Source organism: Corapipo altera, unplaced genomic scaffold (assembly GCF_003945725.1).
Source record: "Corapipo altera isolate COAL_440 unplaced genomic scaffold, ASM394572v1 44b, whole genome shotgun sequence".
Taxonomy (NCBI): domain Eukaryota; kingdom Metazoa; phylum Chordata; class Aves; order Passeriformes; family Pipridae; genus Corapipo; species Corapipo altera.
The window spans coordinates 1,374,919-1,402,666 of record NW_020884932.1 but is presented as its reverse complement, the minus strand read 5'-3'; the positions used below and the strand labels follow the sequence as shown (position 1 = coordinate 1,402,666).

The 27,748-nt window shown below is 37.9% G+C and overlaps 1 protein-coding gene across 3 annotated transcripts in view; it reads left to right on the top strand.

The window, feature by feature from the left end:
* CPNE4 (copine 4) overlaps positions 1-27,748 on the top strand; it is a 226,791-nt gene that overhangs the window by 126,837 nt on the left and 72,206 nt on the right. For all 3 annotated transcript variants that reach the window (XM_027659449.1, XM_027659448.1, XM_027659447.1), the window contains exons 4-7: positions 2,572-2,643; positions 6,157-6,231; positions 11,811-11,894; positions 12,829-12,918. In XM_027659449.1, coding sequence (XP_027515250.1) covers positions 2,572-2,643; positions 6,157-6,231; positions 11,811-11,894; positions 12,829-12,918 — 321 coding nt within the window. The remainder of the gene's footprint in view (positions 1-2,571; positions 2,644-6,156; positions 6,232-11,810; positions 11,895-12,828; positions 12,919-27,748) is intronic.

Genomic DNA, 27,748 nt, shown 5'->3' with positions numbered 1-27,748 from the left:
ATTTGGGTAGTTTAGGGGCGGGAAAGTCCTGCTATCTCTAAAGGAGGTTAGCTGAAGGGCAGGTTCCCATCCAAGTTCTATCTCATGCCATGGCTATATATATATATAGGATATCTGAAAAAGCTTCTGGTAGAAATACCCACAGCTTTCAGTGGAAAAACTTCATGTATCTTACAAAGTTGTCTGTGCATCTGGGGAAAGGAGGAGAGATCATAGAGATGAATGGGCTCTGCTCCCCAGCTGCCATAATTCATTGTCTAGTTGGTACACAACCCATAGTTTAATAATATATTAAAAATAATCTGTCATATTTCTGTATTATCTGCCATCTGAGAATCTCAAACAAAGTTTTTTAAATTCCACCTTACTGTTCACCGGAGTGCAATGATTTGTACTTGAATGTACAACTTATGTATGGGCAACTTAAGTGGTCACAGCAAACACTATTTCCAAGGTGCTAGGGAAGAAAAAGGACTTCTGAATCCTAGCAGTACTTGTGATCTTACTTGTACTTCTGTCTGTTGGTACCACTGATCAACACTAGTGTTGAAATCCAAAAGTTAATTTGGAAAACTGAGTGAGATGATGGCAGCAAACTGCTTTATGAAAGACAATCCAAAAAGGAGTGTTAAATTATTCACTTAAGTAATAGCCAGGTGTAAAAATGCAGGGTAAGAAACAGCTGGCAATGCAAAATGGTCAAAAAATAATCATTATTTAACAGTATCATAGTGTTCTTTAAGTAAGTCAAATGCAGTTCTGAAGTGCGTCAGCCTTGAAATGAGAAGCTTTTCTTGCATAGGAAGGACCATGGCTATTATGCACAATTTTGAGCATTATTGTAAGAGTGTCTATGGGCCAGTCCATGAAGGCTCATCAGAGAATAGAGAGAATGGTTTGAGGGCTACAAAGTTTGGTCAAAAAGGAAAGATAGGACAAACTCAGGTTCTGTAGTAAAGAAGACTATGGAGAGTCTTCAGATATAAAGATTGCCTGAAATACAAAGGGAAAAAGATTATTTTGCTTATTCATGGTGTGTTAGGTGGAAATAATGCACTTAAACTGCAGAGAATTGGATTAGCTGTTAGGAAAATATATTTACAGTAAGGATAATGAATAGAGTAATAAATTCCCAGAAGAGGGTATTTCCCTCTGCCTCTGATTAGACACACATCTGCCAGGTATAGCTGCAGTAGAAATGAGAAGCTGGACACAGTGATTCTGGATGTTCTGTCCAGGCCTGTGATGGTTCTCCTGTCTCATATTTAAAGCCTGTTTAAAACTTACTTCTGTCTTGCTACTTCCATCATAATAGTAGCTGAGGGTAATCTGAGGTGCTGTCTTTGCTTTTTTGTTCAATTCAGCAAACTGATGGGCAGGACAAACATGTTTCCATGTGGTGACGTCAGGCTAAAATCATCCTATTCACTCCTGTCTCACAGCCCTTTTTTTGGCTGGCTGCAACTTTGAATTACTCACACTCCTCCAGCTCTGGCCATTACCTACTGATGTGCTTTATTGCTGAAATGTGTATGATGGCCAGGCATATTTTGCCAAACATGTTTATCCTATGAAGTTGTTCAGGTAATGTTGGATGTGGAAAGGACTATTTCTAGCATAAAAACAACTTTCAAGAGACTAGGGTTTCTCCTAGGACACAGCAATCTTTTCTCAGTATCTGCACAGCACAATCCTACTACAGTTTTGTCACATTAAAAATAATATTATGATTTCTAAACTGTGTTTTGAGCTACTTTAACATCTGTCTACATTTTGAAGTTTTCCAATTAAAAATAAATAAATTAATACAGCATTAATTTTACAAAGAAGAGGAACTTAATATGCTGGAACATCACTGTAGCCTAGCAATTATGCTATTATATTTTTATTTATCTAGTTTTAAATGTTTCAAAATTATAAGGGAATTATAGTTATTACTGATATGGCAAATAACACCTTTTGTCAGTATCACTCTGATAATATTTATTTGAAGTTCATTTATAATTTTGTTAATGAACAAGTTCATTCCTAATGCTGAGTTCTATGGGAGGTCTGGTACCTGGTAAGCAAAGAAGACAGTTTTGGAACTAAAACTGTGGGGCAGATTGCTTGCTTCTGTCCTGAATTTAGAGTTGTTGATATTTTGAAATAAAATAAATGCCTTCTCTTTGTAAACAGATTTCAGTTTCCTATAAAAATAAGTTAGTTTGGAGGTATCTCTGTAGATTCTCCCTTCTTATTGTCTTTTAAGTATGTTTAAACCTTACTTCTGTGCTCTGTTACCATCATTGGAATACTCAAGGAAAATCGATAATATGTTTTTACTGTTCTGTTCAGCTCCATGAATTGTGTCCTCCTCATTCTGCTTGATCCCAACCGTTTGTTTTTATCTTCCACTGCATCCTGTCTGCAGCTTCCTGGGAACTTTTCTTCTCGATCATGGTCTTACTGTGCTAACTGATTGTGAATTGAGAAACGCACTCGATACAAAAGCAAAAAATGAAATCACAATGAAGCATGTATTTACTACAGATTCTAATTATTTTCCCCTTTGTTTTTATTTTTGTGCAGATTGTTTCTCAGAGGAAACTCTCCAAGTCCTTACTCAAACATGGCAACACAGCAGGAAAGTCATCTATAACAGTAAGTCAATCTTAAATACACTGTTGTTTTCCTGTTATTTAGAAACATCTAATGTGACTAATTCTTCCCTAAAAGCATCCTGCTAAGTCACCAGAACAGCCCTTGATTGAGAAATGTATTTCAGCTGTTCATTTGATTACTGGTACTGTTTCTGCTAAATGTTTGTTTGATGCAAGGAAATGGCAACAAATAATGTATGATTTGTACAAAAGCCACAATATTTACTACTACTACTACTACTACCACTTTTAAGGTACTTGGATGGCAGCAAGAAACTTGTGCCGCTTGAATACTTGTAGTTGAAGAACTAGAACATTCAGAAATTCATTTGACCTGCTTTGACACATGAAGGAGCTTAATGTTTATTTTCCCTTGGATTTTGACAAGGTTCTTAGGAAAAAAAGGGTGGGAAAAAATAAAAAAAACCCCCAAACTTAGAAAGTACACATATGCACCCAGCAACTTCCAAAGTTTGATGAGACTAGTTTTAGCTGTGTGGTAATGCAATTATGGGCTGTATTGTTATACCTCTATGTGTATCTTGAAATCTGCAAATCAGTTTATTACCTCTATTTCATCCTTCTCTGTGCTAGCTTGTTTGGGAGATCAATCTTGTCTGCACTGAACCTTGCATGCTTGTGACATTTGCAGCTCTGCATTAAGACAAAAGCTATAATAAAATATTCTACTTTGGGGATTTCTGCTCTGTTGCCTTGATGTGCAATAAGCCAGATGGGTTTCCTTTGGCTTGATTGCTTGGATTTTTTTTTCTACCCTGGACCACAGAAGAGACAGAAGACTGTGAGAAATAATGCTTTCAGAGAGCTCAGGAGGTTTTATTTCTTAGATATCTTCCTTGGCTGCAAATGAATTTGCTTAAATGCATACAGTAAACTCATTTTTGATCTGAGGCTGGAAAGGAATTCCCCACTCCTCTGGCTGAATAGAACCAGGAGAGAGTTTTGCTCCCTAAATAACTTGGTGTGGTTTGGCTGCTGAGTCGTATCTGGGCATACTTAATCTCCTCCATCCCTGTGGTGCTCTGGACTCTGCTCCTGTGCTTTAAGGAACACAAAGAAGTTTAGTCTTGTGAAAACACAAATGCTCTAGTACAACTAAATCATTAGGCTTCTTAGTGGAGTGTTCTGGCAAAAATTAAATCACTGTAATAAACAGAAGATGAGAGAAAATAGTCCCTGCTGGCCTAACACTGGATGATAACCATGAAATATTGGACCTTGGCTTCTCACCAGCAGTACTAAAGAGCAAGTTGACTTCACTCAAATGGGAGAAACTGAACACAGACAAAAAATATTGTGTGAAAACTTTGGTGTCTCAACAGAATAAGTAAAACCAGATTATTTATCATTATTTCTTGACCTGGGGACATACTGTCAAGCATGGAAGTTACACATACTAATTTCCTAACTTGTTCAGTGTACTGAATTGTGAGTTTTTCATAGGATTTTGAAAGGTCCTGTCTTGGCATATTTTACTGAAATTTTATTAGCCCTTTGACTGTGTAATGTCTCATCCACACAATTTTATAATATGGCTATGGGTGCAAAACAACACAGTTCAGCTTCTGCAGTTAGAAGTATGTCAAACTTCATAAGAGCAGGTTCATTATTTTCAGTTAAAAGTATTCGTGAAACTTGGCGTACAAATCCCACAGCACTGTTGGTCCTATACAGCTTAACCATATCTTTTAAACCACCAGACTACATGGAACAGAAATGTGTCAATCTCTACGGGCCAAATTTCCATCAAGCTCAAGTTTGCCTGGAAGAGGCTGCATGTAAATATTTTGCACGGAGAAGCACCACAGCTCACTGCTGTGAGGTGTCCCATCCAGAATAGTCTCAACTCAGGGAATTTTACTTAATTTAATTTTTTGCCAATCAGCATAAGCTTCTACTGATTCGAGTACTGAGAAACAAATAAGAAAAAAAAAAAAACCCTCTTAGGGAAAATACCTTTCCTTCCCCTTCCTTGTGATCAACTTCAGACACCTCTCCTGCCTCCTCATAGTCTCAATTCCCTTTGCCTTCGTTGCACGTTGTGCTCAGTCCCTTTGGTGAGGTGACAGGTGGCGCAGGTCAGGATCAAAAAACAGTGATTTTTTTTTTTTTTTTTGCTGCTCTTTGTTTTTCACTCATTTTCTCAGCTCTGCTCTGAGCTTACACACAGGCCACAGTCCCTTCGAGGACGTCTGCTCCAGTGTAGGCTTACCTGTGGGAGTCTGCTCTCAGAGGTGCCTCCTCCAGAATGGAGCTCATCCTTCCGAGACTGAATCTCCAGCTGTGTTCCCAACAGCGTCCTGTTCTCCATGTCTCCTCATGGGTCTTCTTTAGAGTGGCCTCTGACACCTCCTACCTCTCCTTCCTTTGTGTCTCTTGCTTCTGGCAGCTGCTGCCCTTCCTGAAATATGTGCATCTCTGATGGGGACCCCATATTTGGGACCCCAAAACCCTCTGTTTTGGGGTGCAGTTAATAGCTGCTGCCAGCTGCCCAGCTGGTTTGAAGAATAGTTGGGGTGTCCCTGTGGTTCTCTGAGGACCTTGAGTCCTTGCAGTGGAGACAGTCAGAGCCTGGCTGGGGACCTGACATGGCTGACAGGTGTGTGGCCATGGACATGAAACACCCAGAAAATTGTTTTTGTGGGATATTTAATCTCTGGGGAGAATATTCACAATAGGGAAAAGGTTTTATAGCTGTCAAATAGAATATAATGTGGTCTGTTTCAAAGAACATTTTTCAGTGAAGTATCCCAGGTTTGCTTAATACATTCTCTCCCCTGAAGCATTTTAATGTCTTACTCAGGAAGGCTGGTTTGGTTGGTTATGTTTTGCTTTGGTTTGGTTTTTAATGTTGCACAGCACAGTGGCTGACATCATTGTCAGCATAGCTTACACCATCTGAAAGAATCACACTATAATATTTTAGTATTACTTTATTCTGACTCACTCTACAGTAAATGGTTTTGCCAATGTAGTTATTGCAGAAAAACTATACCAGAACTCTCCTACTGTACATGTGGCTTTCATGGCAACTAAGGACAAGTGACTTCGCTCCTTTTCCCATTTAGCTTGCTAAATGATGCTGAAGCAGCATACAAATAAGTGGGCTTTAGACCCATATAATACAAGTCTTGTATAGCATTTTTGTCCCCTTGGACACTGTGAGACTGTGGAATTCTCCATTGTCCAATCTGAGAAGTACTTGGTCAGAGACAAGGGATCCCTGATAGATGTTCGTGTCTCTCCATTGACAGGTGATTGACAAGGCATAGTTGCAGGACACAAAGTGATTCAGGTTTGTGGGCTTAACATCCGTCAGCTGAGGGTGGGATTCGCTGAATGCCCTCAGCCCTTCCTGATGACAAAGAGAATCATATTAACTTGTACCACACTTCAGTTTCCTAAATGGGGTCTGCAGTCTTCACGCTGAAAAATGGCATCATTCTCCCCTTTCATTACACCATGCAAAGCTCAAATGTAGCTTTCCATTTAGGTGATCGCTGAGGAATTGTCTGGCAATGATGACTACGTTGAACTTTCATTCAGTGCACGGAAATTGGATGACAAGGTAAGCTGCTTGATATTAACCTTACCAAAAGAAATAAGAATGCCTGCAAATATGATTTGATGAGATTTTCCCAGACAGATATTCTTGGCCTTATGTTATTAAACACATCAGGGTTTTCAGATGAATGTTCACAGTGAGGCTTTCCTCAAGTTGCAAAGTAATTAAAAAAAAAACAAACTCAAGGGAATCTAATTAAAACCAAGACAAGTTAATTACACTACAACCAAGACAATTTAATTATGTAAAATGCCACAGATCAGAAGTGCTTAGAGAAGTGAACTTTCTGTAAGTAGTCTAAGATGATATCATTGAAGTGTTCTAAAATAAAGCTAGAAGACTTCATAACAGCAGTGTCATGATAAACATTTTGTTCACCAAAATGTAGCTTGAATATGAAAAATAGATTCTTGCATATCTATTAAAAATTTTTTCCCTCTTTACTAATAAAACTCTCCACTGACTCAAACATGACTCAGGATTATAATGAGTACCTCTTTTTGAAAATTTCTTTTGTTGTTTAGCAATTTATTAATAATAAGCATCTCGAGCAACTTACAGCCCGAGAAATCCAGATGACTGCTTGTAAGCTACGCTCTGTTATTTCAGTGTAATAGCAGACATACAATTATTTGAGGTATGTAGTCCCTTCTTATATATGAAGGTGCCTCTAATTATAAGCATATGGTAACACTGTACAAAGGTTTAGGATTGTGATGCTCCAAGTGTGTTCTTGTAAACATTTGACATGTAAGTACCTTAAAATCAAATCAGTGAAACTACTTTTGGATACATAAATCAGGTTTTCAAGATGAAGTTGTAACTTATGAAAAATATTTTTGGTTTATAGTACTGGAAAATCTCAGGCAAGCAGAAGGTACACAGAAAGATTGATAGTACTGAATTTTATTTAGAACATACAGGTAAATAACTTTACTGTGTTCAGGATCATTAGCAATCATAAATGATCAGGACCTGATTTTGCTTCTCATCTGAAAGAAGAATTACCTTCTTCTTTCAGACTTACTGGAGTCTTACTGGGTTTGAACTGCATGGTTTACTTAGGTGTCGAAATGTAGATTTAACAACCGCTCTTTAGACAGGCATCTTTAGAGATGATTTCCAAACTTGTGCTCAAGTTTCTAAGTTTCTTACTGTTCCACATGCTGTCACATCTAAAAAAAGGAGAGGAGATATACAACATAAGACTCCACTTGGCCATTGCTTTTCCACAAATGTAAAATGTAATCTGCTGTAAATATTATGATTGCTTATGGGTCGTCTTGTTATAAATTGAAAGTATACTGCCAGAATGCAGTTCTGAGCTGGGTCAGTGTTGTTTGAGCAACAGCTTTAGGGAGTGGTTAAAACACCTTGTGGGGATAAGTTGAGAAGGATCAATATTGTTGTTCTTGCAATTTTAACATGTCCAGTAAAGATGGGATTCATCCAATAGCAGTTCCTGGATGTTGCAGTGTACAGCTCAAGCAATGACACACTGTGTATTATCTGAATCAGAACTCTTGTCTTCAGCTGATGAAAATCACTGGAAGCCTATTGCAGTTGAAAGTCTTCAATTTGCTCCAGCTAGAGATGTACCTCTAAACCTGGCTGAACATTGGCTCACCTCTTCTATAAGAAAGCTTTTGGTATGGCTTATGATGAACTTTGAAATCAGTAGATGCAAGGCACTATTAGTAATTATTGTTATTAAGGTTTGAAATTGCTTAAATTGCATAGTTCAGCCAGTGTTGAAAAAGAATGAGTGCTCCGATGTCACATAAAGGTAAAAAAATCCCAAACCAAAACAAAAATCAAAGAATTGAGAAAAGCCCATTTTATAAAATACTAAGCACGGTTTTGCATGCTTCTCCATACTCATAGAAGTGAACACTGGAGTAGAGATGTAATGTCAGAGAAACAGCCTGAGGGCTGGAAATGGCTTTGAATTCTCCCGAATGACAGAGGAAGCCTCTGGAAGTCATTCATGCTGTGGTACAAGGTCACTTTTGTAAGCCGTGGGGTTCCTGTACTGGTAGCTATGGGAGTGGCAGAAGACAAGTAGAATCCTAACGTCTTACAACTTGTGGATAAAGGAAGGGTTGGGGAGATTTCCTGTATGTGCTTTCAGGACAAAAAAAAAATAAATTCTTTCTGTCCGTCACCATCAGTGGTATATTGAATGGACAGGAATTTCTTTCCTTCATCCTTTACAGGAGAGCTCCTTGAAAGAGGATCTAGATTGTGGTCCTTAAATGTATACATTTCCTCCACTAAGGAAAAAATATGTGAACAACAGTTGTTGGTTTTTTTAAGATTTAACAAAATTCGTTGGTATAATTTAACAGGCAGGATATGTTTGTTGAGGGTCTTTTACTCTCTCCTCTTAAAACTGCAAGTAAAGCCTGCCCTTTTTTTCCTGGAGAGGTGGCTAAAACGTTCAGTGAAAAATTATTGGAAAGTGACAGGTATGAAACTTTCCTTTAGTTAACTGACTTTGCAGAGATAAAGGTTATATTTTTTATTGCAGTGCTTGTTTGGAAGGTATTACTGCATTTTCATGTTTTACTGAAGCCCTGTCAGCTCAGATGGCACATCTTTGTTTCGAGAGTTCCACTGAGAACACTTCACAGTGAAACAATAACTTTTGGGAAGGTTCTATTGCATTAATAGCTGTGTCACAATTACCATAACAAGCAGCTATGTTTTTTATGATAGCTATAATAAATTATGAGCACTGAGGCAGGCAAACTGCTTTTCCTAGTCTATGAGAGACAGTTATTGTTTGGGAATGATTCCCCAGCAAATGTCTGCAAAATACAAGCTAATATTGCTTTTTTTATATAGTTCCCCAGTATTAAACTACTCTCTCAAAAAAATCCTCAAATGCCCTGTCTTGCTGCTGAAGAATTTTCAAAATTTTAGTCTTTTGGCTATTTCAGCCCCTTTTTGAGGGACTGTTGCCTTAATCCCCAAGGGATTCTAAAGGATCCCCTAAGGAATTCTAAAAAATGTCATGCTCTGAAAATTAATCTCTAAAAGATGTATCAAACTAGGTGCTTAGAAACAGAGGTAGATAAAATTTTAAAGGTTAAGCTATGTACATGTGTTATTACTGTGTGACTGCTGCACATACTGGTAGGACAATGTGCATTATACCACTAGCAAATGAATTATATTAATCATTTATATATTATTAAAATAGCACAACATTATATTGCTGCTATTCTCATTTCAGAGGATATTCTTTTGAGATAATGCAAAGCTGTTAGATGCAGCATAATAATCAAAAAGCTTTTATAATTTTAATAGCTATGACAGCAAATGTTTCTTCAGTTTGTCATTTTTTACTTACCACAAAGCTTCTTCAATATACAAGGATTTTTTATTTGTACCTTAATTCTGAAAGGAATTAGGCTTTGTTTTTGCATTAAAGGGGGAATGATATAAGCCATCATCCAGCACTAAAATCTTTCCCTTTATGTGGTATTACCTTGATAGTTAAAACCAGATATTAAAAATGACTTCCCTTGTGCTGATACTGTTACAGCTTTATGATACTCAGCTGGGAAAGATACTATATTTTGAGTCTTATATGAAATCTTGGTTTCCTTTATGAATTCTTCTGCACTCCAGGGTACATTCTTTGGATGTATCATTTTGAGGTGTTTTCTTTCAAATAACTTATGAAATTCATGTTTGATAAAAAAGCTGCTAATATTAGGCTTTTACTCAGCTTCAATCAGTATACCTATGTGTGAGAAGAGGCAGCTCAATCTTTTTTAACCCTATGGACTCTAGATTTTAGTGTCACTGTGATTTAACCAGCATCCTCACTCTCTGCTTGTTCTCCTTGCTATGCACTGCTAATCTGGCAGTAAATCCTGTATATACTAGCAGTTTCAAGTGCTGAGTGGAGTCCAGATACTAAATGTATATCAGGGCCTTGAGGCAAACCCTGGAGTTACAGACTTTGTTGTTTTTTGCACTGGTTTTACATACTTTAAAATAAAATGTCCTGTTTACCATATAATTGGAATAAATAGGTAAAAATACAGCTTTGTTGTTTTGTGCTCCGCATGATAAGATTTAACAAATGCATATTCACGTGCTTTGCATCAGTTCCTGAACATGCCATTAACTTTTCTTTAGGAGGTAAAGGAACAGACCATTGACAGAACAGCACTCTGAAAACATTATGTCATTTTTAGGACATGACAAGACTTTAGGTTGTTTGAGCCTTGCCCAAGGCTTCCTGGCCCCTAGGGACTTCTTTCTCCAGACATTCAAATTCAGGTGTCTCTTTTCAAAGCCCTGATTTGTTTGTTTGTTTTGTAATTGCAGAATTGTAAAAATGCCGTAAAGATAAATTTGACCAAAGTGGTGTGCCCAGACTTTGGCTAGCATCTAATCCAAAGCTCTTCCCATCCCAGTGGCTATCCAACCAGTAAAAAATAAGTGTGGTGGACATTTATGATGAGAAATTTGTAGAACTGTATGTATTACAATAATTTTTACACTACCACTATTCTAGAAACACTTGGAGAGCAAACAGAATTTCTCATTTCCCCAAGTTGACATGGAGGTCTGTGGTTTTGGATATGGCCTACACAGAAGAATGATATTCTTATGCACAAGTTAATCATGTGCTCTTTTGAAGAGAAAAATGAAGAAAGGACTTGAAACTACAGGAAATAAGGCTTAGTCCATTTAAATCCTGCTCTTTCAGCATTGCACAGTTAGAAATTTGAAGCTTCCCCCTCCAGCTGTGGAGGGTTAACACCCAGCCACTCTTCTGCCTCTGCAAGCAGCATGTCCAGAATAAATGAGATGTTGAAACAAAAGTGTCTCTGGCCAAACTGCAGCAGTGCTATAGAAAGCAACTTAATTTAGGTTTGTGTAAGACAGTTCAGGATTGTTAGCTAAATGCAAGACTAGGGGGAGGTGTTCTGCAGTGCAGTGAGTATATGAATGTGAACCTCGGTTTTCTGCCACAGATTTGCTTGTACTTAGAGATATCAAGTTATTTTCTGCATTCCCCCTCTCTGTTTGTTGTCTTAGCACAGACCATGTTATCACATCCTAAAGAGGTCTTGCTTCTCTAACCATCTCTATCCGTCTTGACAGTTGGTAGCACACAATGTCTTGGCCAATTAACTTATGTTTTGGGAGGGTGGGTGAATAGTATGAAATTCAACTTCACTGTAGAATAAGCTTCAAAGTTCAATACATCATAAAACTGATGTTAAAAGACCAAACAGGTATGGAGACAGAAAGAAACAAGCTACCTGAATGAAGGAGCTAAAGCTCAGGAATCTGGACTAGGTGTAAGAAGGGAAAAGGACATTTTACCGTTCTGCATGCTATGATTAAATAGTCAAACTGGGTACAACAACAGTGCCACGGAAATCCTTGTGGACAAAGACAAGAATGAAACATTGCTGAGAGACACCAAGAGGTCTCTGTAAAACTATGCTGGCTCTCCTTTGTTGTTAGCAGTCAGGGAAGCACCAGTGCGTTGTGCCTGCAAAATTCAAAGAAAAAGAATCCTCGAGAGTAACCTGTGCTATATTTTATTTTAGGATTTTTTCAGCAAATCTGATCCTTTCCTGGAGATTTTTCGCGTGAATGATGATGCAACCCAGCAACTTGTTCATAGAACTGAGGTAAGGGATAGAGTTGGATTTACTCGCCAAGGACATAGATGGGCTGTCAGGAGGAATAGTTTATGCCTCCCATATCACAAATGTTATTGCAAACACTCACGTTTAAAAACACTTCCTAGTGTTACACTCTAGTGTAATTATTAACTAGTGGGTATCAGGTCTTGATTTATGTATCTTACAGTAAAGGCAGAAGATACTGAAACCAAAGGTCCAAATTTAATTAAATTGGCAGATACTCTGTTTGAAGGTCCATATGATATTTAGCCAAAACCATGCTACAGGTAGTATCATATTTTCCCACTAATGCTATGTTGCATCTTCTCCACCTCCTCCCAGGGTGCTGGTGCTAAAGACATTTGTAATCTGAGTGCTTTACATTTGTTTCTTGTGTCCCAGTGACATTACTGCTTCCATGCTAATGACTGGCATTATCTTAAAAAGCAGCATTTATGTGTACAAGATGGAGCTGTGGTGGGTATTTGGGTTTATAAGCCTGTTATGGATTCCATAAAGTCTTTCTAGCCAGGCAAACCATGTGCCTGTAAATTGATGTTGCCCAACCCTATTGCCTACTCCTGCATCTCTTCCATGGCTTCCAGTTCAGTTCTACAACCTGTCCCTTGTGAGTTACACTCCTGCTGAGGCATGGCAGTGCTGGAGCAATTTCTTCAGCATGATCTACACATGATATATGCAGGGAAATATGAGTTTGTTTCCTACATGTGCTCGTTTTGGGGGCTTTCCAGAGGAGTGTTTCAAACTGCGGGTTGCTCAAGGACACATATTCCATGCATGTTGTTCTGAAAACTCCAGCTGAGCTCTGCTTTCTTTCTCTTTCTGGTTAACGTATTGTATTGAAAATTGTGGCTCTTGCTAGCATTCATTTTGGAGATGTAGAAATGTTAATGTGTCCCTTTTTTATTTTCACTCACAGGTTGTGATGAATAACTTAAATCCAGCGTGGAAGACCTTCAAAGTGTCTGTAAATTCTCTGTGCAGTGGAGACCAGGACCGCAGGCTAAAGGTCAGAAGTCATTCCTACCTTTTTAATAGTTTTATTCATAGAGAATGAAAGTTTGTCTCCCTTTTTCAAGTGTAGATTGCTATTCTGCACTTCCCTCTTCTTTAATGGAAGAGATGATCACACATCTGATTACCACATTATGATTACCATAATCAAATTAAGGATGCAGAGAAGTGGTAATCCACTGTAATCAACAGATTATACTCTTTGGAGCTAGACAAAAATAAAATGCTGGTGTGGATATGTTACAATGCATGCCACAGATCGGTGGAAAGGATAAAAGGAATCTTATGAATGCTTGAATTGTGATTTATAACTTCACAAAATTAGCCCTGTTATTATGGAACAACAGTGGTATTGACACAGTGCTTGTATGTATATGTTTGTATGGTATTGGGGATGCACAAGGAAGACACAGATATCAATGTTTAACTGTATAAATTGTTTGTGTTCCCTGTTGCCTTGTGGCACTGTTGGGCAAACAAGATGGGTTCAAGGGAAAAAGAAGTACCAAAAGAGTGAGGAAGCTTGAGAAGACAATGAAAGATGCAGCAAGGAGAAGCGAAGGATGAAGTAGATGAAATACAGGATACTTAGGAGGCCAGGACAGTGTGTTTGTGACACGTGCCTGAGATGTGTGAAGGAAGCTCAACATCTCAGGTGGCACAGGAAAGCAGTTGTGAAAGATCTTCCCATCTACCCCTTAGCTGGTAAATGGTCAAAACCAGTTGTGTTTCACATGTTCAGTGGGATTGGAATAGAGTTGGAGATGAAATAGAGAATAAGCTGTACAGAAAGAACAGCCTCCATTTTAAAATGTAAGCAAAATTAACAATATTGGCTGAAGAGGACTTCTAATGCAAATGAAGAAATGTAGAGGAGTTATTTATTGTAGTATGTGTAGGATGACAGTTATGTGAAGTGTTAGGATAAGGACTTTGTTATCTTGGGAGGTTGCAATTTTATAAATTTCCTGGGTAAATTAAATAGCTATATATTAGTTGCCTGAAACACAGAAGATAAGCACATAACTTAGTGTTGTGTAAGCAATATAGGCCTCCAGGAAAGGAAAAGAGGGGTGAAAAAGAGCAGCTACCATCCAGGGGTAGTAATATGACTGACTCAAAGGACAGTGAAGGCCAAGGACCACTGCCATGGCTGGCACCTCCATTGGCACCTCTGATGCCTGGGCTGCTACTTTGTGACAAAATGGAAGCACTGGAAAAAAGCAGAGATGGCACATATTTGGACAATGTGTTCACATCACAGCTCAGGCAGGGCTGAGAGCTGAGGTTTTGTGTTTGAACAGAGTGAGCAATGAAAGGCTTGGAAAGGGACAGTTAGCAGTTGTTTGATGTATGAGAGAAGGGCAGGCCATATAGGCAGGTGGGACATATAGGCAGAGGTGACATGGTGGGAGTGCTGTAGCTTCTGCAGCATTCTGAAAGGTGAAAGGGAGGTGTAGGGGGCAATGCTAGAGAACACGGTATATTCAAAATATGAAATGCTGAGAGGCTGAAGAAAAGATGTAATGTGACAGATTACCTGTGTTATGCAGCCACTCTGAGGGTGCATTTTACACTACCAGATGCAGAAGGCTATAATCTGTCTCTTCCTTGTCACAAGGTCCCAAATCACCTAGTCCAGCTTATATCTGACAGTCACTTGGAGCAGTCAGTTAGCCTTACAGGATGTACTTTTTGATGTAGCTTAAATTTAAATGAGTAGCATCCCATAGTAACATGACTATACAGGTTTGAGAAAGGAATTTGATCAGAATTCTGCTACTAAAATGAAAAGCAGAATTAGCTAAGCACTGCCTTCACCACATTGTGTACATGTGGCCTTTAAGTCACTTAGATGAGAAAACCTAGGAAGAGAAGCAAACAAAGTGTGAAGCTTAGGATATCAGAGCAAGTGGCAAGTCCATAAGGGTAGAGGAATGTGGTTCTGCAGTGAGACATGCTTTAATCTCTTCGAAGCTGAGGTGAGAAGGTATGAGAAAGGCTGAAATTTCAGCTTGGATAGAAGAAGATGGATCTGGGAATAAAGGTGGTCTTTGAACTATGAGCAGAGTGATAGTAAACAAAATTTTTTGCAGATGATACTTCAAAAGAGAGGCTGAAAAGGGAGAAGTGAAGAGGAACAAGAATAGTCCTTTAGGACTGCCTGTAGACAAGATGAGGGGAAAGTCAATGAAAGTATGGCTAAAGAAGAAAACCAGGGCAGGATAGATCTTATGAACATATTCACAATTTTCAATACAGTTTTTTTTTCTTTTTGAGAGAATACATGTTTTATTTGTGTATGCAAATCTTTGCAGGCCCTGATATTTGAGTATTTGCCTGAGGCTGCAGTTCAGTCATTTGCAGAAAAGCTAAAAGTACTAAGATTTGCACCAGATCATTCATGAGTGCAGGAATATTTTAATGTTAATTATGGCTGTAAAATAAGAAAAAATCATGACACTTATTTCAAATTCAGGCCCTTTATAACTTTTAGTGGGTGTAAGATAAGTCTGTTATGGTAGAGCAGCCCCCAAAATCACTTGTATTTGACAGATAACATATAGCACTTGTCAGATGATTATTTGCTTCCTTTCTGTATGGTCTATAACCTAGATGGCAGTGAGGACAGAAGAGTAGAAATTATAAGAATTAGAGAGATGAAGTGTCTGTGACTGGTATGAATATATTCACTGTATGAATATTTATATTTTAATTTACATTGACTAAGCAGTCCACTCTTCACACGACCATATTTTGGAACATTTGACTTTAGTTGCTTTGTTTCACTTCATAAAGTATATAGCAATATGTTTCTGCTAAGTGTTGGAAGAATTCCCTGTGTCATATTTAACGTGGGGGAGATTTAGTGTATTCCAGCTGCCTTGCTGAGCATCAGCTTCTTGCCAAGATTGCTTGATCACTGTGAGCAGTAATTGCATAAGGCTGGGTAGTTTTGTATCTCTACCTGCTGTTATTTTTTCATGCGCTCTGGAAAGCATAATCTAAATTAAGGCTTAAAGAGGCATCAGCAATGGTTGGAGAGAAATATCAACTTGTGTGGAAATTCTGCAAGACTTCTTAACAACTGCAGACACACTGCAACTGTCACTACCTTTGGCTTCCCTCTATAGGCTATATGTAGCACTGAAGTCTTGGCCTTTCATCTCTACCACTGAAATCACATGGGCATGGAGATTAGGGGTCAGATTTGTGTTATGAGGAATGGGGATTAATGGAAGAAGTACACTAAAACAATACAGATCAACTTACAGAAGTTTGATCTTCATTAATCTTGTACCCAAAGCAGTCTTTACACTGTCTGTGCATTTGAAACTTTCTGGTTTAAATATGTTTAGAAAGATAAGACAAAGAAGGTCACTAAAATCAAAGCAGCCTGTAATTAGGGTCTGCCTCAGAAGTCTTTTGCTAGCATCCTTTACTAAGTCTGTTAATTCAAATTCCTTATGGACTTTTAAAAAAACCCTGATTTTGCTTTATTTATCTGTGGTGCGGAGAACAGTGAGTATTTTATTCATCTCAGGACGCCTTGTAAAACTTTATTGCAATTATTGCTGCTCTAGGTTTTATTATAAAATGGAGATATTAGATTTATGAACCTACTGAGCTTTTTTTCCCAGACATTGAAACCATCTGAGAAGTCTGGTCACACTTCAGTGCCGTTCATACCTTCTTTTAGTGCTAATAGGACAGAAAATTTGTGTATGTATTGCAAAATACTTCTTCAATCCAAAAGTAGTGCATTGCTTTTCTAATGTGTAAAGAGCTTCAATTCACAACAGTAATTACTGATAAATCTGACTGATGATTATAATCCTTCTCAGGGCAGTTTTTATCCTAGTCTGCTGGACTGAAGGTCTTGTAAATTGTGGAACTTTGGCATTCAAGTTTGGTTTCAGAATGTGAGGTGCGTTGCTGTCAAAGGTTATCTGAAATATAGGCTTTTATTGTGAGTATTTTCTGGTAGGAATCATCTACTGTCCACTCATTCTAATAGTTGCAGGGTTCCTGTTTCTCTAGAGGAGTCCTGGTAACGTACACGGAAAAATAATCTCTTTTTGGTTTGGTATTAGCTACTATAATACTTGGGATATAAACACATAACAAGGTGCTTGTTATGCACAGACCAAACATGGCACATGGCATATAGTACTTATATCTTCTGCTGAGGTTGTATGGAAAACATCACCAAAAGAAATTCTGTTCATAAGGAAAAGAGGAAGAAAACCCCTAGAATATAAACATAGTTGAGGTGAAGTGATAAGCTGCAAGGTGAGGGGGAAGTACATGTCCTATCTGTATAAAAAGTCCTTTCTATCTTCCACCCACATAGGGGAAATCTTCAGAAGAAGAATGTCCATTAGATACTTTTCTACCTTGCAAAAATCTGTAGGTTACAACTGTATCACTCCTGTCAGTTTTTTTATTGTTTCATCACTGTCCAACCCGGATTACAGATGATGATCCAAATGAAATTTGTGCATGCACAGTTATGAATGGGACCCACAGCCACGGTTACCAGGGTTGCTCCATACATCAGGTTATAAGGCCTCGGAGTGTATGAACAGCTCTTTGGAGCATGAAGCCCTGAGACAGTACTATTGCTTACTTTGGGGTAACCATTGGAAAGTTGCCTCTTCCTGTGTACTTATAAGGAGGTTAAAACCTGATTCTACCATTCTTCTCCATTCTCTCTTATGTCCGGTTGACTTCCTTGGCTCTGCCCATATGATCTATTGGAGTAGCTGTGTCTTAGCACATGAATTCCGTGTTTGGTTTTCTGCTGAGGGCTCTATTTGCTAATGCTTGTAAGCCCCAGTATATCTATGATACTTCTAGGGCTAGTGAAATGCATTCAGAAGGTTAAAGGTCGTGTGATTTTCAATTAATTTCAGCCCTAAGACCTTGATAAATAGCACTACATGGCCCATTCCAATGTGAATTTTCATAGACCGTGAATTTTCATAGACCACGATTTTTCTGCTTTTTCTTGGTAGGTCATTTCTAACAGTCTTCTTGATAGAACTACACTTTGCTTTAATTAACAATCTATGCAGTGCCTCTTCCTTGTTGATATTTTTTGTGGTGGGTTGACCTTGGCTACTATGGGGAAATGAACTCCAGCTCAGCCAGACCCAATACATTATTATATATTGTGATCCTTGCTTACAATATTAATAGAAGAAGCTTCACAGCCTACAAGAAAGATTTTGACATTATTCTGGAAGGAAACGGCCGATCACTTCATTTTAATTTTATTAATTAAAATCGTGTTAGTAAGATAACAATCTTAACAGTGCCTGTTATGGCATTTTTGGGGATGGAACACTGGGTCTTCTTCAGATAGTTGTAACCTTCTGTTTCCATCTGGTTTCTTAAAATGTTGATGTTTTCATGCAGAATGTTGGATCATTAAGGGAAAAAATGTTTCTTATAGGTCTGTAAATGTATTGTTTGCTCCATTCTGAGTTAAAGAAAAGCAAATAGTACTGGTTATTTTTATATTCTCTGAGTTATTACTGCAGTGTTCTCTAGATCAATAAGCTTTCAGTGACCTTTAATACTTGACTACTGCTCTGCTTATATTATAAACTGGTATGTTATAAACTGTTATCCTTCAATAAACCCTCAGTATCTCTGAAAGCTGCTAGGTAAAGTAACCAAGCAGAACCTGTGAAGATGGCCAAGTAAAGCTTAAGATAGAAGGAATAAGAAATAAGTTTAGACAAATCCATTAGTGCTTTTATGCTTTCACAGTTTAGCTGTCAGAGTGTTTGAAGCACTAATGTGGAAAGATATAGTTTATGGTCAACAGCAATAATTTGTGCAGGATTTTGAAAAGCATGTGGCACGAAAGGCAATTCAAGCAGTGTCAAATGATGATTAGAAAGGCATGAACTGAAGGATTTCATGCTGTTCCATAAGAGAAAACTCATTTATTGTTGCTGTTTTCTTTGCACTTTTAATTCCAGGTAGAAAGAGACTGGCACCAAGAACAAATTACAGCATAGGCTAGACCTCCTGGTTATTTACTTGATTGGGTGATTTCAGTCATACCTAATTAACTAAGCAGTTCTACATTTTCCCTTCAATTTACTCACCAAATTAATGCCATTGGAGCCAATCATTCCTGGCTCGCTTACCCTGAACTTGCATATGGAGTCCTTCTTGTAGAAAGTCTTCAAAAGCAAGAAAAGGGGACTCAACCTTTACATGTCTTCAATATGAATCAAAAGATGCTTTCAAATTACTTTTTCAGTAAGTTATTTCTTTTTCATTAGGTCAGGGCATTTTCCTGGAACCTATAGAATAATTGCCTCGCTCTTTGAGAGTGCAAATCTTTATTTATAGTCTGAATAATATTTATTAGCCATTTTAAGGATGTTATCATGTTGTGAATTTTTAGTGAAGTTCTTCTAAAGCTAACTATGCAACTGATAATTTTAGACAATAAAAAGTTCCTTCTTTGTGGTAAAAAGACAAAAAATAGGCTTAAATATTATGCTGAGATGTATATTTAATAAATGAAGAGAAACACTTGTATAAGTGCATACTGCTTAATTAGCCTAGGAGTTTTAATACAGTCTTCTGAAAGAGTGATACATTATTTTGAGGAAAAACTGTAAAAGCCAGTTTCTGAGACCTCCTTGCACAAATACCACTGGACCTACTTTTCTAGTAAATGTTTCTTGTCCTTTCTCTCTCATATTCCCCTTGTTCTCTCTGTTTTCCTGTGGTAGCAGGTGCTACACTGATTATTAAAACCTCAAGTTGTCTGCTTTGTAAGGTCTACAGTGACTGTGGGGGATTTGCTGCAACCAGTCACCCTGCTTTGTCAGTTTGGGTTAATTTATAATTTAGCAATTGGTTTATAATATGAGCGCCTCCTGAATTCACTAATCACAGCAGTGTATTTAGAACCCTGATTTATCTGAGCATGTCAAGGACTGACCTGATCAATCTTCATAAACTCTGTGCAGGTAGGGTGCAAGATTTAAGATCACCCTTAAAACAGAACTGATTAACTCCATGTGTGTCTGATCTCAGTTTACAGATTCCATTTTCTATGTTGCCTTTCCTTGGCTGTATTCTTGATAAAGCAGTTGAAGATGCTGTGGAAAAAAGTACCAGATTGCAGTTAAGATTTAGGAGAGAGAAATAGACTCAAGAAATTAGCTTGATCCTATATTTGTTAAAGCAAGTGAGCTCATTCTAATGACTTTAATAAGCACTAGTTTGTTCTCCATTATGGTAACTGCTGGATATATAGCAAATTAATTGTCAGATTAATTAATCTAGATTTGTGTTAATTGATGTTTGTGAAGTGCTTTGAAGATGAAAGAGCTGTCTAAATGACAAGTGTTGTCACAACAATTAAGGGTCCAAGTGGATTGCACAAGGAGAGATCATTTGATATACAGTGGTTAAAAAGAAAACAGATGATATTCACATCTCCAAGGGCTCGGGCTGCTGATAAAGATGGTGGTAGAAGACTGAAGGCAGAAGAGACTAAAAGTGGCAGGCTAGTGAGAGACAGGAGTCTTTCTCCCATCTGTTGAATGACTCTGACAGACCAAGTTTAAAGAGTTCGTCCTGTAAAAGGAGATTTTTGCTTCCCATTCCTTACCAGAACCCCCAGTTCCATGAGCTTTTGGGCAGAAATGAAGAAATTTCCCCATGACATTGCAAGAAACATTCATAGCCTGAAACAGAGAGGACAAAACGAAGCAAAAATGTTATGTGTGAATATGTTTGTCTGGTTTAGGGGATCTGAGAAGTGTTCGCTCTGTTTCTCTTTTGCAAATAAGTGAGAATTTCTTCCAAATAATTTGTACATTGCATTTTTTGTGAGTTTCCTTCAATTGCTTACTGCCTCCATGGTTCCATCTCAAGACAAATAAATATAGCCTTCCACAGCTTTGGTATGCAAGTCATCAGTATGAGAAATGTTTTGAAGGGCTCTCTCCCCCTCTTTTGAGCTGTTTTGAAATCGAGTTTTAATCCCCTGAAATGAAACAGAGGTTCCTACAAGTGCTGCTCACTGTAATCCAAATCAGAAATGTCTGGTTCCTTCACAGGGCAATAGTTGATAAGATGCTAAATCCCATTCTGAGGACCATTTAAAAAGAAACAAAGCACAGCCCTGGTAATGAGGATCAGTTCCACACTGGAGGGTGGGCATACAGGATGCCAATTTATTAAATGACCTCTACATTCTTCCCGATTTTCATATCTCTGTGTTGATAGTGCACTGAACACCCTTACAGACCCCAGCATTAGCTGCAGAGCTGCTTACTGTAGAAGTCTAGAAACCAGTTTTGAATTAAAATAATTGAATGAAGCTTTGCTTTCACTAAAGCAGATCAGGATTAGGCTTAGCTGTAACCTTGTAAAACAGCTGAATGCTGTAGTGAGAGAATTTTAAGTGTTGCATATCTTAAAGAAAATCCATCAGTTTCATGCCTTTGTGTCTACAGGACAGTTTGCTGTGTGACTTACAGTATCTCATGATATTAAAAATGAGAAAAAAAATGAAAGTCTAACCAGTTTTTCATATTCTTTTTTCCTTTCTTTTTGTTGAGACTGGAAAGAATAGGGAAGGCAATTTCCAGACAATCTCATTTCAGTCTCTCATAAAGTAACAAAGCCTTACATTGGTGACATATAACCAACTTATAAAGGCTTTTGGTTTCTTTTCAGATATCTTTTTTACTGTGCAAATCAAAAATTACACACTCATGGAAATCCTTCTCTTGCTGTTAAATCTTGTGATAAATGTATCCTTTGCTATGAACTATATACTTAAACAGAAAGATTACCTTAAAGTTCTACTCATGAATTGTATTTTGTAGTTTACATGCTAACATACTGCCTTGCAAAAATAGCTACATGCTGCAGATAATAAAATATGTGTATTTTAGATTGTAGTATTCTCAGGGAATATAGCAGAATCAAATTTAAGGCAAAATAATACATTTGTTTAAAAAAACTTACAGTAAGTATCTTCAGGGACCTAATTATAAATTAATGTTTGTGATATTCTAGGCAGCATTAGGGCAGAAATAGCTATTAAGTGCATCTAAACTTAAATATTTTAGATGATATCTCAGTACATAGTGGTCACTTGGAAAGTGTGAACTTTGTCTCACACTGAAAATATGTATTTAGTCCTCACACAGTGATCTCACCTAATACACATTCTGTTAAAATTTAGATCTGCATTTTTCATTTGCCACAAACGTGTTTCCTCCCAGCTAGATAGAACACACATTTTGTAAGGTGTAAGTACATGTATACAATGTATATACACCTTACATAATGGAGTTGTGTTTTGTAATAAAAATGTTTTATCTGCCTTACCAAATCTAAATTAAGCATGCTTGTCATGCATGATGGTTCTCTAAATAATTTTGAAAATGTTTGATAGCTATGTTCTACAGAATTTCATTAAAAAAAGCGTTAGCTGATCACCAACCTCCTTGAGGTAATACTAGAAGAAATCAAGGCTCTTGGGATCAGAGACTTCAGTGTGTTTGTGGATAGTTGTTGTTCTGTTTGTGTGTCACAGCTGCTAAAGCATGTTGAGGAAGCTTTGCCATAGTTTGCCACCACTAGCTCAGACCCTTTAGTGGGATTTGGCTAAGATAAAACTTGTGACAACTTTATCCCAGTCTCCCTCAGACATGGAGAAATCAAAAGCTGTTTGTTCACTAGGGTTGGAGTTATTTTAATGGCTTTCTCACCAAGAGCAATGCCACTAGTGTGTTTTTCAGGAAACCTGGGAGAAAGGTGTTCTCTTGTCTTCCTTCTGCTCTGAGCTGCCACTATGGCAGGTCTTGTGCTCTTCAGGGCTCTTCACTGACCAGCCAGTTGTGGTGCAGCAATCCTTTCCCCTTTCTGTGTGGCTGTTTCCACCATACTATTCACAGTTTTGCTCAACAGAATTGTTCAAAGCTTAGTGTATTTAGTTCATTGCTTCCGCTGAACACCTCAAAGGATGTGCAGGTTGTTTTGAGGGTAAGACTTCTGTGTGACTTTAGAGATGATTCATGTCATGAGCATGACAGCCATTGTGTCTGCTTTGCCTGAGATTAGAAGAGATAGTGTTTCCTTTCACAGACATACTAATCCTTCCCCTTCTGAAAAGCGTATGGATTGTTCATACATCCTTAAGTGAAAGAGAAGGCAAGTAATGTTAGAAATCATTTCTCAATAGTACCAGTATTACAGACTGTAAAGTCTCTTAGTCTGCTTTTAGAAGAGATGATTAAAAAGGCTATGGCTTGCCTGCTCTGTATACTCTAAATGTCCCTGGTCTGAAGTTACAATATTGGAATAGCAACAGCATCAGCAATTGATCTCTTAGACAACTCTTTACATTTCAAATGCCTAAGGTTTGTTCAGATCCACTAATCACCTCTTACATTATTGACCATTACATTACTAGTCTGAGTTCCTATTGAATTTCCTTATTTATTTTATTTCTGAGACAGTCCAGAATTTACTGATAATAATTTCTTTTCTATGCTAGGAAAAGATAACCTTAAAGCAATAGCTCTGAATAACTTAATAACTTGGGGGAAATAACTTAATAACTTGGGGGAAATTACGAGGGAATGGTGTCCTCAGAACTTGAAAATCACTGTGACCAGGCACAAAGGAAGTTCTCTTTCTATAAAACACAGTTCAGTGATGGAATAGAGATATGTTGTCAAAGATTGTTGGAAGGCCAAAATCTGTCAATATGGTAAAAGTGTGACCAGACAAATTCATGAATGGTTTTGTATTCTGGTTGGCTTTTAACAGCATATAGCAGATGCTCTCTCCAGCTTCAAGAGTATGTAAAGTTGTTGACTGCCAGTAACTGGGAGAATATGGTAAAGATGAATGCACCTTTCCTTGTCTTATATAGTCCTTCTCTAGGTATTTGCTAGAATCTGACAGAAAGATGATACTGATACCACGTGCTTTTAATATTTTCTTGTGGTGAATGCTTGTAGCTTTCAAAATTAAATTTAAGTGTTGATTTTCATTTGAAAAAGCTCTAATTGGTCAGGGCTTCATTATCTGAGAAACTGTGCATATTCATACCAAGTTGATGTACATACTGCTGGTGGGTCATGCTGCAATGTTTCTTCTGCTCCAGTAAAATTTCATGAAAAGATGACAGGTAAATGGATTATTTACAGCTGAAGTGTATCTAGTTTGCTGGGTATAAACACATAGATAAACCAGTCTAGTCCTTTACTATTCTGTGGCAGCTGCAGTAAAGCATAGGGAATTCTGCGTATGCCTTCATATACTCATCCTGACCCTGGTTATACATGCACAGCCCTCTGCTGCCTTTCTTTCTTGTATAGATCAGCTTATACATTTTTCATAAAAATACTGCCCTTCAAGAGAATCCCTGTTTGATATCAGCTATTTTTGGAGTTTTTTTAATGAAACCATTTCTAGTTGCAAGAAAAACATCTTAAAATCTGATGACTAGATGTTTGGAAAGGCGGGTTTATTTTTACGGGCTAATTAAGAAGTAGGTTACTCACATTAGGGAGTCACTATTCTTCTCTTAGACAACAGTGTTTCAGACTCTTGCACTTCAAAATATTGAAAAAATACTTAGAGTTGTGCCAAAAACTACTCTTTGACTCATGACCAGGCTAAAATATGAGAGTAAAAAGTTTGCCTATTGTGAGATTCCAAGGGTAGTTTCTTCATAATACCACAAGCAACCATTCATGAGTAAACGGGAACCGGGGGGGAGGTGGTATATGAATATTGCTGCAGACTGATGATGAATGTTATTAATAAATGAGTTATGTTGCACAAGGAGTGCTGAAAGTTATCACTTAAATGTTTCATGACACTGTTACTAAGAAAGAAAGGTAGCAGGACACAACCAGATTATCTGACAGAGACACCTGTGGGAAGGGTGTCTCCTTCCTCCCCAGATGTCTGTTCCCCACCAGTCTGAGCTATCTGGGAACAGTCAGGATCAGGCTTTGGGGGACTTGTTGTTGTCTTGGGTATAGCAATAAAGCCTGTATGCCTTCCCACTTTCTTCTGAGTGTGGGATCCCTTTGCTACAGTTCATTCTCCATCCCTTGCTGCTCTCCTAGGAGTCTTGCATGCTCCAGCTCTGACACTTGGCAGAGGCTGGCTGAGGCTGGGGAAGCAGAAGCATGGCTTGGCTCTAGCCATACCCATTCTGGGTATGAGGAATTCATGCAGATTAAATCTTACCAGCCCTGGGGAGGGCAGAGGTGTGGCAGAGTGGATGGGCCAGAGCTGGGCAACAGGAGGTGCTACATGTGGTTAGAATTGAAGCTGTGGTAGTATCAGCCCCCAGTGTCACTATGGACATTTTAAACTGTGAGTCTGCTGCAGTGTCCCTGAAACTTTGTCTGGTGCTCTACTGAAGCTGTGTTAAGACTGTGAAATAATGGCATTCCTCATCAAAATGCAGTGTGTGCTGCTCCAAGCAGACTTATGAATATGCAAAACTTGCACAAAATAATTAAAAATCACTAACTCATACTCATAATAATCTCATGCACATTTTAAAATTTAGAATTGTGATTTTAGTAGCCTGAATTTGTTTGTTCACAGCACCTGAACCTTTAATCTCCTTAAGAGCTTTGAATCCTCAACACTACACAGCTTTAAGGTGACTCGTAAAAGTAAAATACAAGTAATCCTGGTAATGTTCACTGCCTGCTCTCCTAGTCTGACTTGCTCCCATTTTCCTGGCTGTTCAGAGCATTAAGCATGTACTTGTAAAGTTGTTGACATTTGAGTTCTTTCCTTCAATCTTTAATGATACAGAAATAAGAGCCTGATCTGTCTTCTAGCACCAGCAGCACCAGCAGCTTCTGGTGCTGATTTCTTTGACTGGTAATTTCCTTCCTTTCTACAGAAAGCAAGACATCATTCTGATCACCACTTCATAACTGGGCACTTTCTGCCCAGGGATAGACTTGCCACCAAATTTAAGATCAAGATTAGTTGTAGGATTGATATTCAGGGGAGCTTAGGAGGTAAAGGTGAAGTTTGGAGAAAAGAAATAAGTCAAAGAAAGATACTAATTTGTTTAGTCTTGTATAGGTGAACATTTCTTTATAGGCAAATAGCTGAGGTTTTTTTTAAAACCAAGTGCTTTCTATGCAGGATATTACTTTTAAGCACCCTTTCATCTTAAAAAGCATGCAGAGTTTTGCCTGTGTTTTGTTTTTTTGTTTTTTGTTTGTTTGTTTTTAATATTTGTGTTTCATGGAGTACAGCATTAGCAGAGGCCAGAAGTGGAATCAGTTTTGTTTGTGGTATTTTGGATGTAGGATATATGTCCCCCAATTGCAGATGCAGGTGCAGTGATCCTTCACAACCCCAAACACAACAGATTCCAGTGAATTCTGCAAAACATAGGCGTATTTTAGATACTGAAAGTTTCCCTTATTTGTTTGCCAGGACTGAGAAAAATGAAAAGACGGTTTTATTGTAAGCACTATTCTGTTAATAGTTGCCAAGAAAGACCTGCTTCCTTCACCTTCCATATTTAATCAATTTATGCTGCTCAGAGGATATCCATTACTACAATATCTCGGTATTGCACAAGCTTTACTTGTCAGAAACAATCAGAATTATTGATAATTTTTCAAAAACATTGTCCTGCAGCTTTTAGGAAAGTTTGCACAAAATCCAGCTGTGCCAGGATCCTTTTGTGATTTTGGATGTGTGCTTCCACTTCCTATTCTGGAGAGAGAGAAATATCTGTACAAGTCTGCAATAAGAGTCCTACAATTACAATCCCACAAGAGCACTTAGTGAATAGCCTATTTATGCCAACACAATGTTGTACTGAAGGAGAGCCTCAGGATAGTGGCATGTTCACCCATCCCTCTGTTCATACCATCTTTATGTCTTGTAAACCCAACATAAATACAAAGGGACAAAGTTTGTCAGGATTTTCATCTCGGTTTTTTTCCCCAAAACCTCCTGCTTTTGGGGTTCAGATAAAATAATTTGAATCTATAACAGTTTTACCAGACTGAAGCATTAAAAGAAATCCCCCCAAAAATAAAAGTATTTAATTTTTCCATCTCAAGATAACCTTTCATAGATAAATTTTCCTTACTTGAAACTTTAAAGCTAGGAATTAAACCCCAATGACTCTTTTTTAAAAAATATTATTTTATTTTTTCCTTTTTTTTAATCACTTTGGATCAAGCAGGGAATTTTTGTGAAATATATTTTACAACCTCCAGTAAAGACAGCATTTCAGGTAGTTCTGTTCCTCTGCCAGGAGACTGGAGAGTGTTGAGCTCAAGGTGACGTTCCTGAGGATCAGACAGTATGAAGTCAGCATCTTTGCTGTTCAGGTGTTTGATTCAAGCCCCCTCGTGGTCTGCAGAAAACCATATTTTGGAGCAATACATTTCATATAAATAAGATTTGCATTCCTCAGCTGTCATGTATGAAAAGAGACTACTGAGTAGTCATTGTAGTGTTCTACCTGATATATTTTGTAAATGAAGTATCTTGAGTATATTCTAGAAATCTTAAATTACCTTGTAAATTTGCAGTATTACTTGAGATGTTAAACTGCCATTGGCTTTGTGATAAAATACTGTTTTCATCTACAGGAGACAGTATTACTCAAATGCATGTTACAGCACTGCAAGGAGCAACTGCATGTTCCATTTACCTTCTTTTCTTACAACTGAGAAATAGAACCATATTTGAGTATGAATGCTTTTATTTAATGAACATGAACAGACTGGTATATTGAAAATAATTGTGTTTGGAGT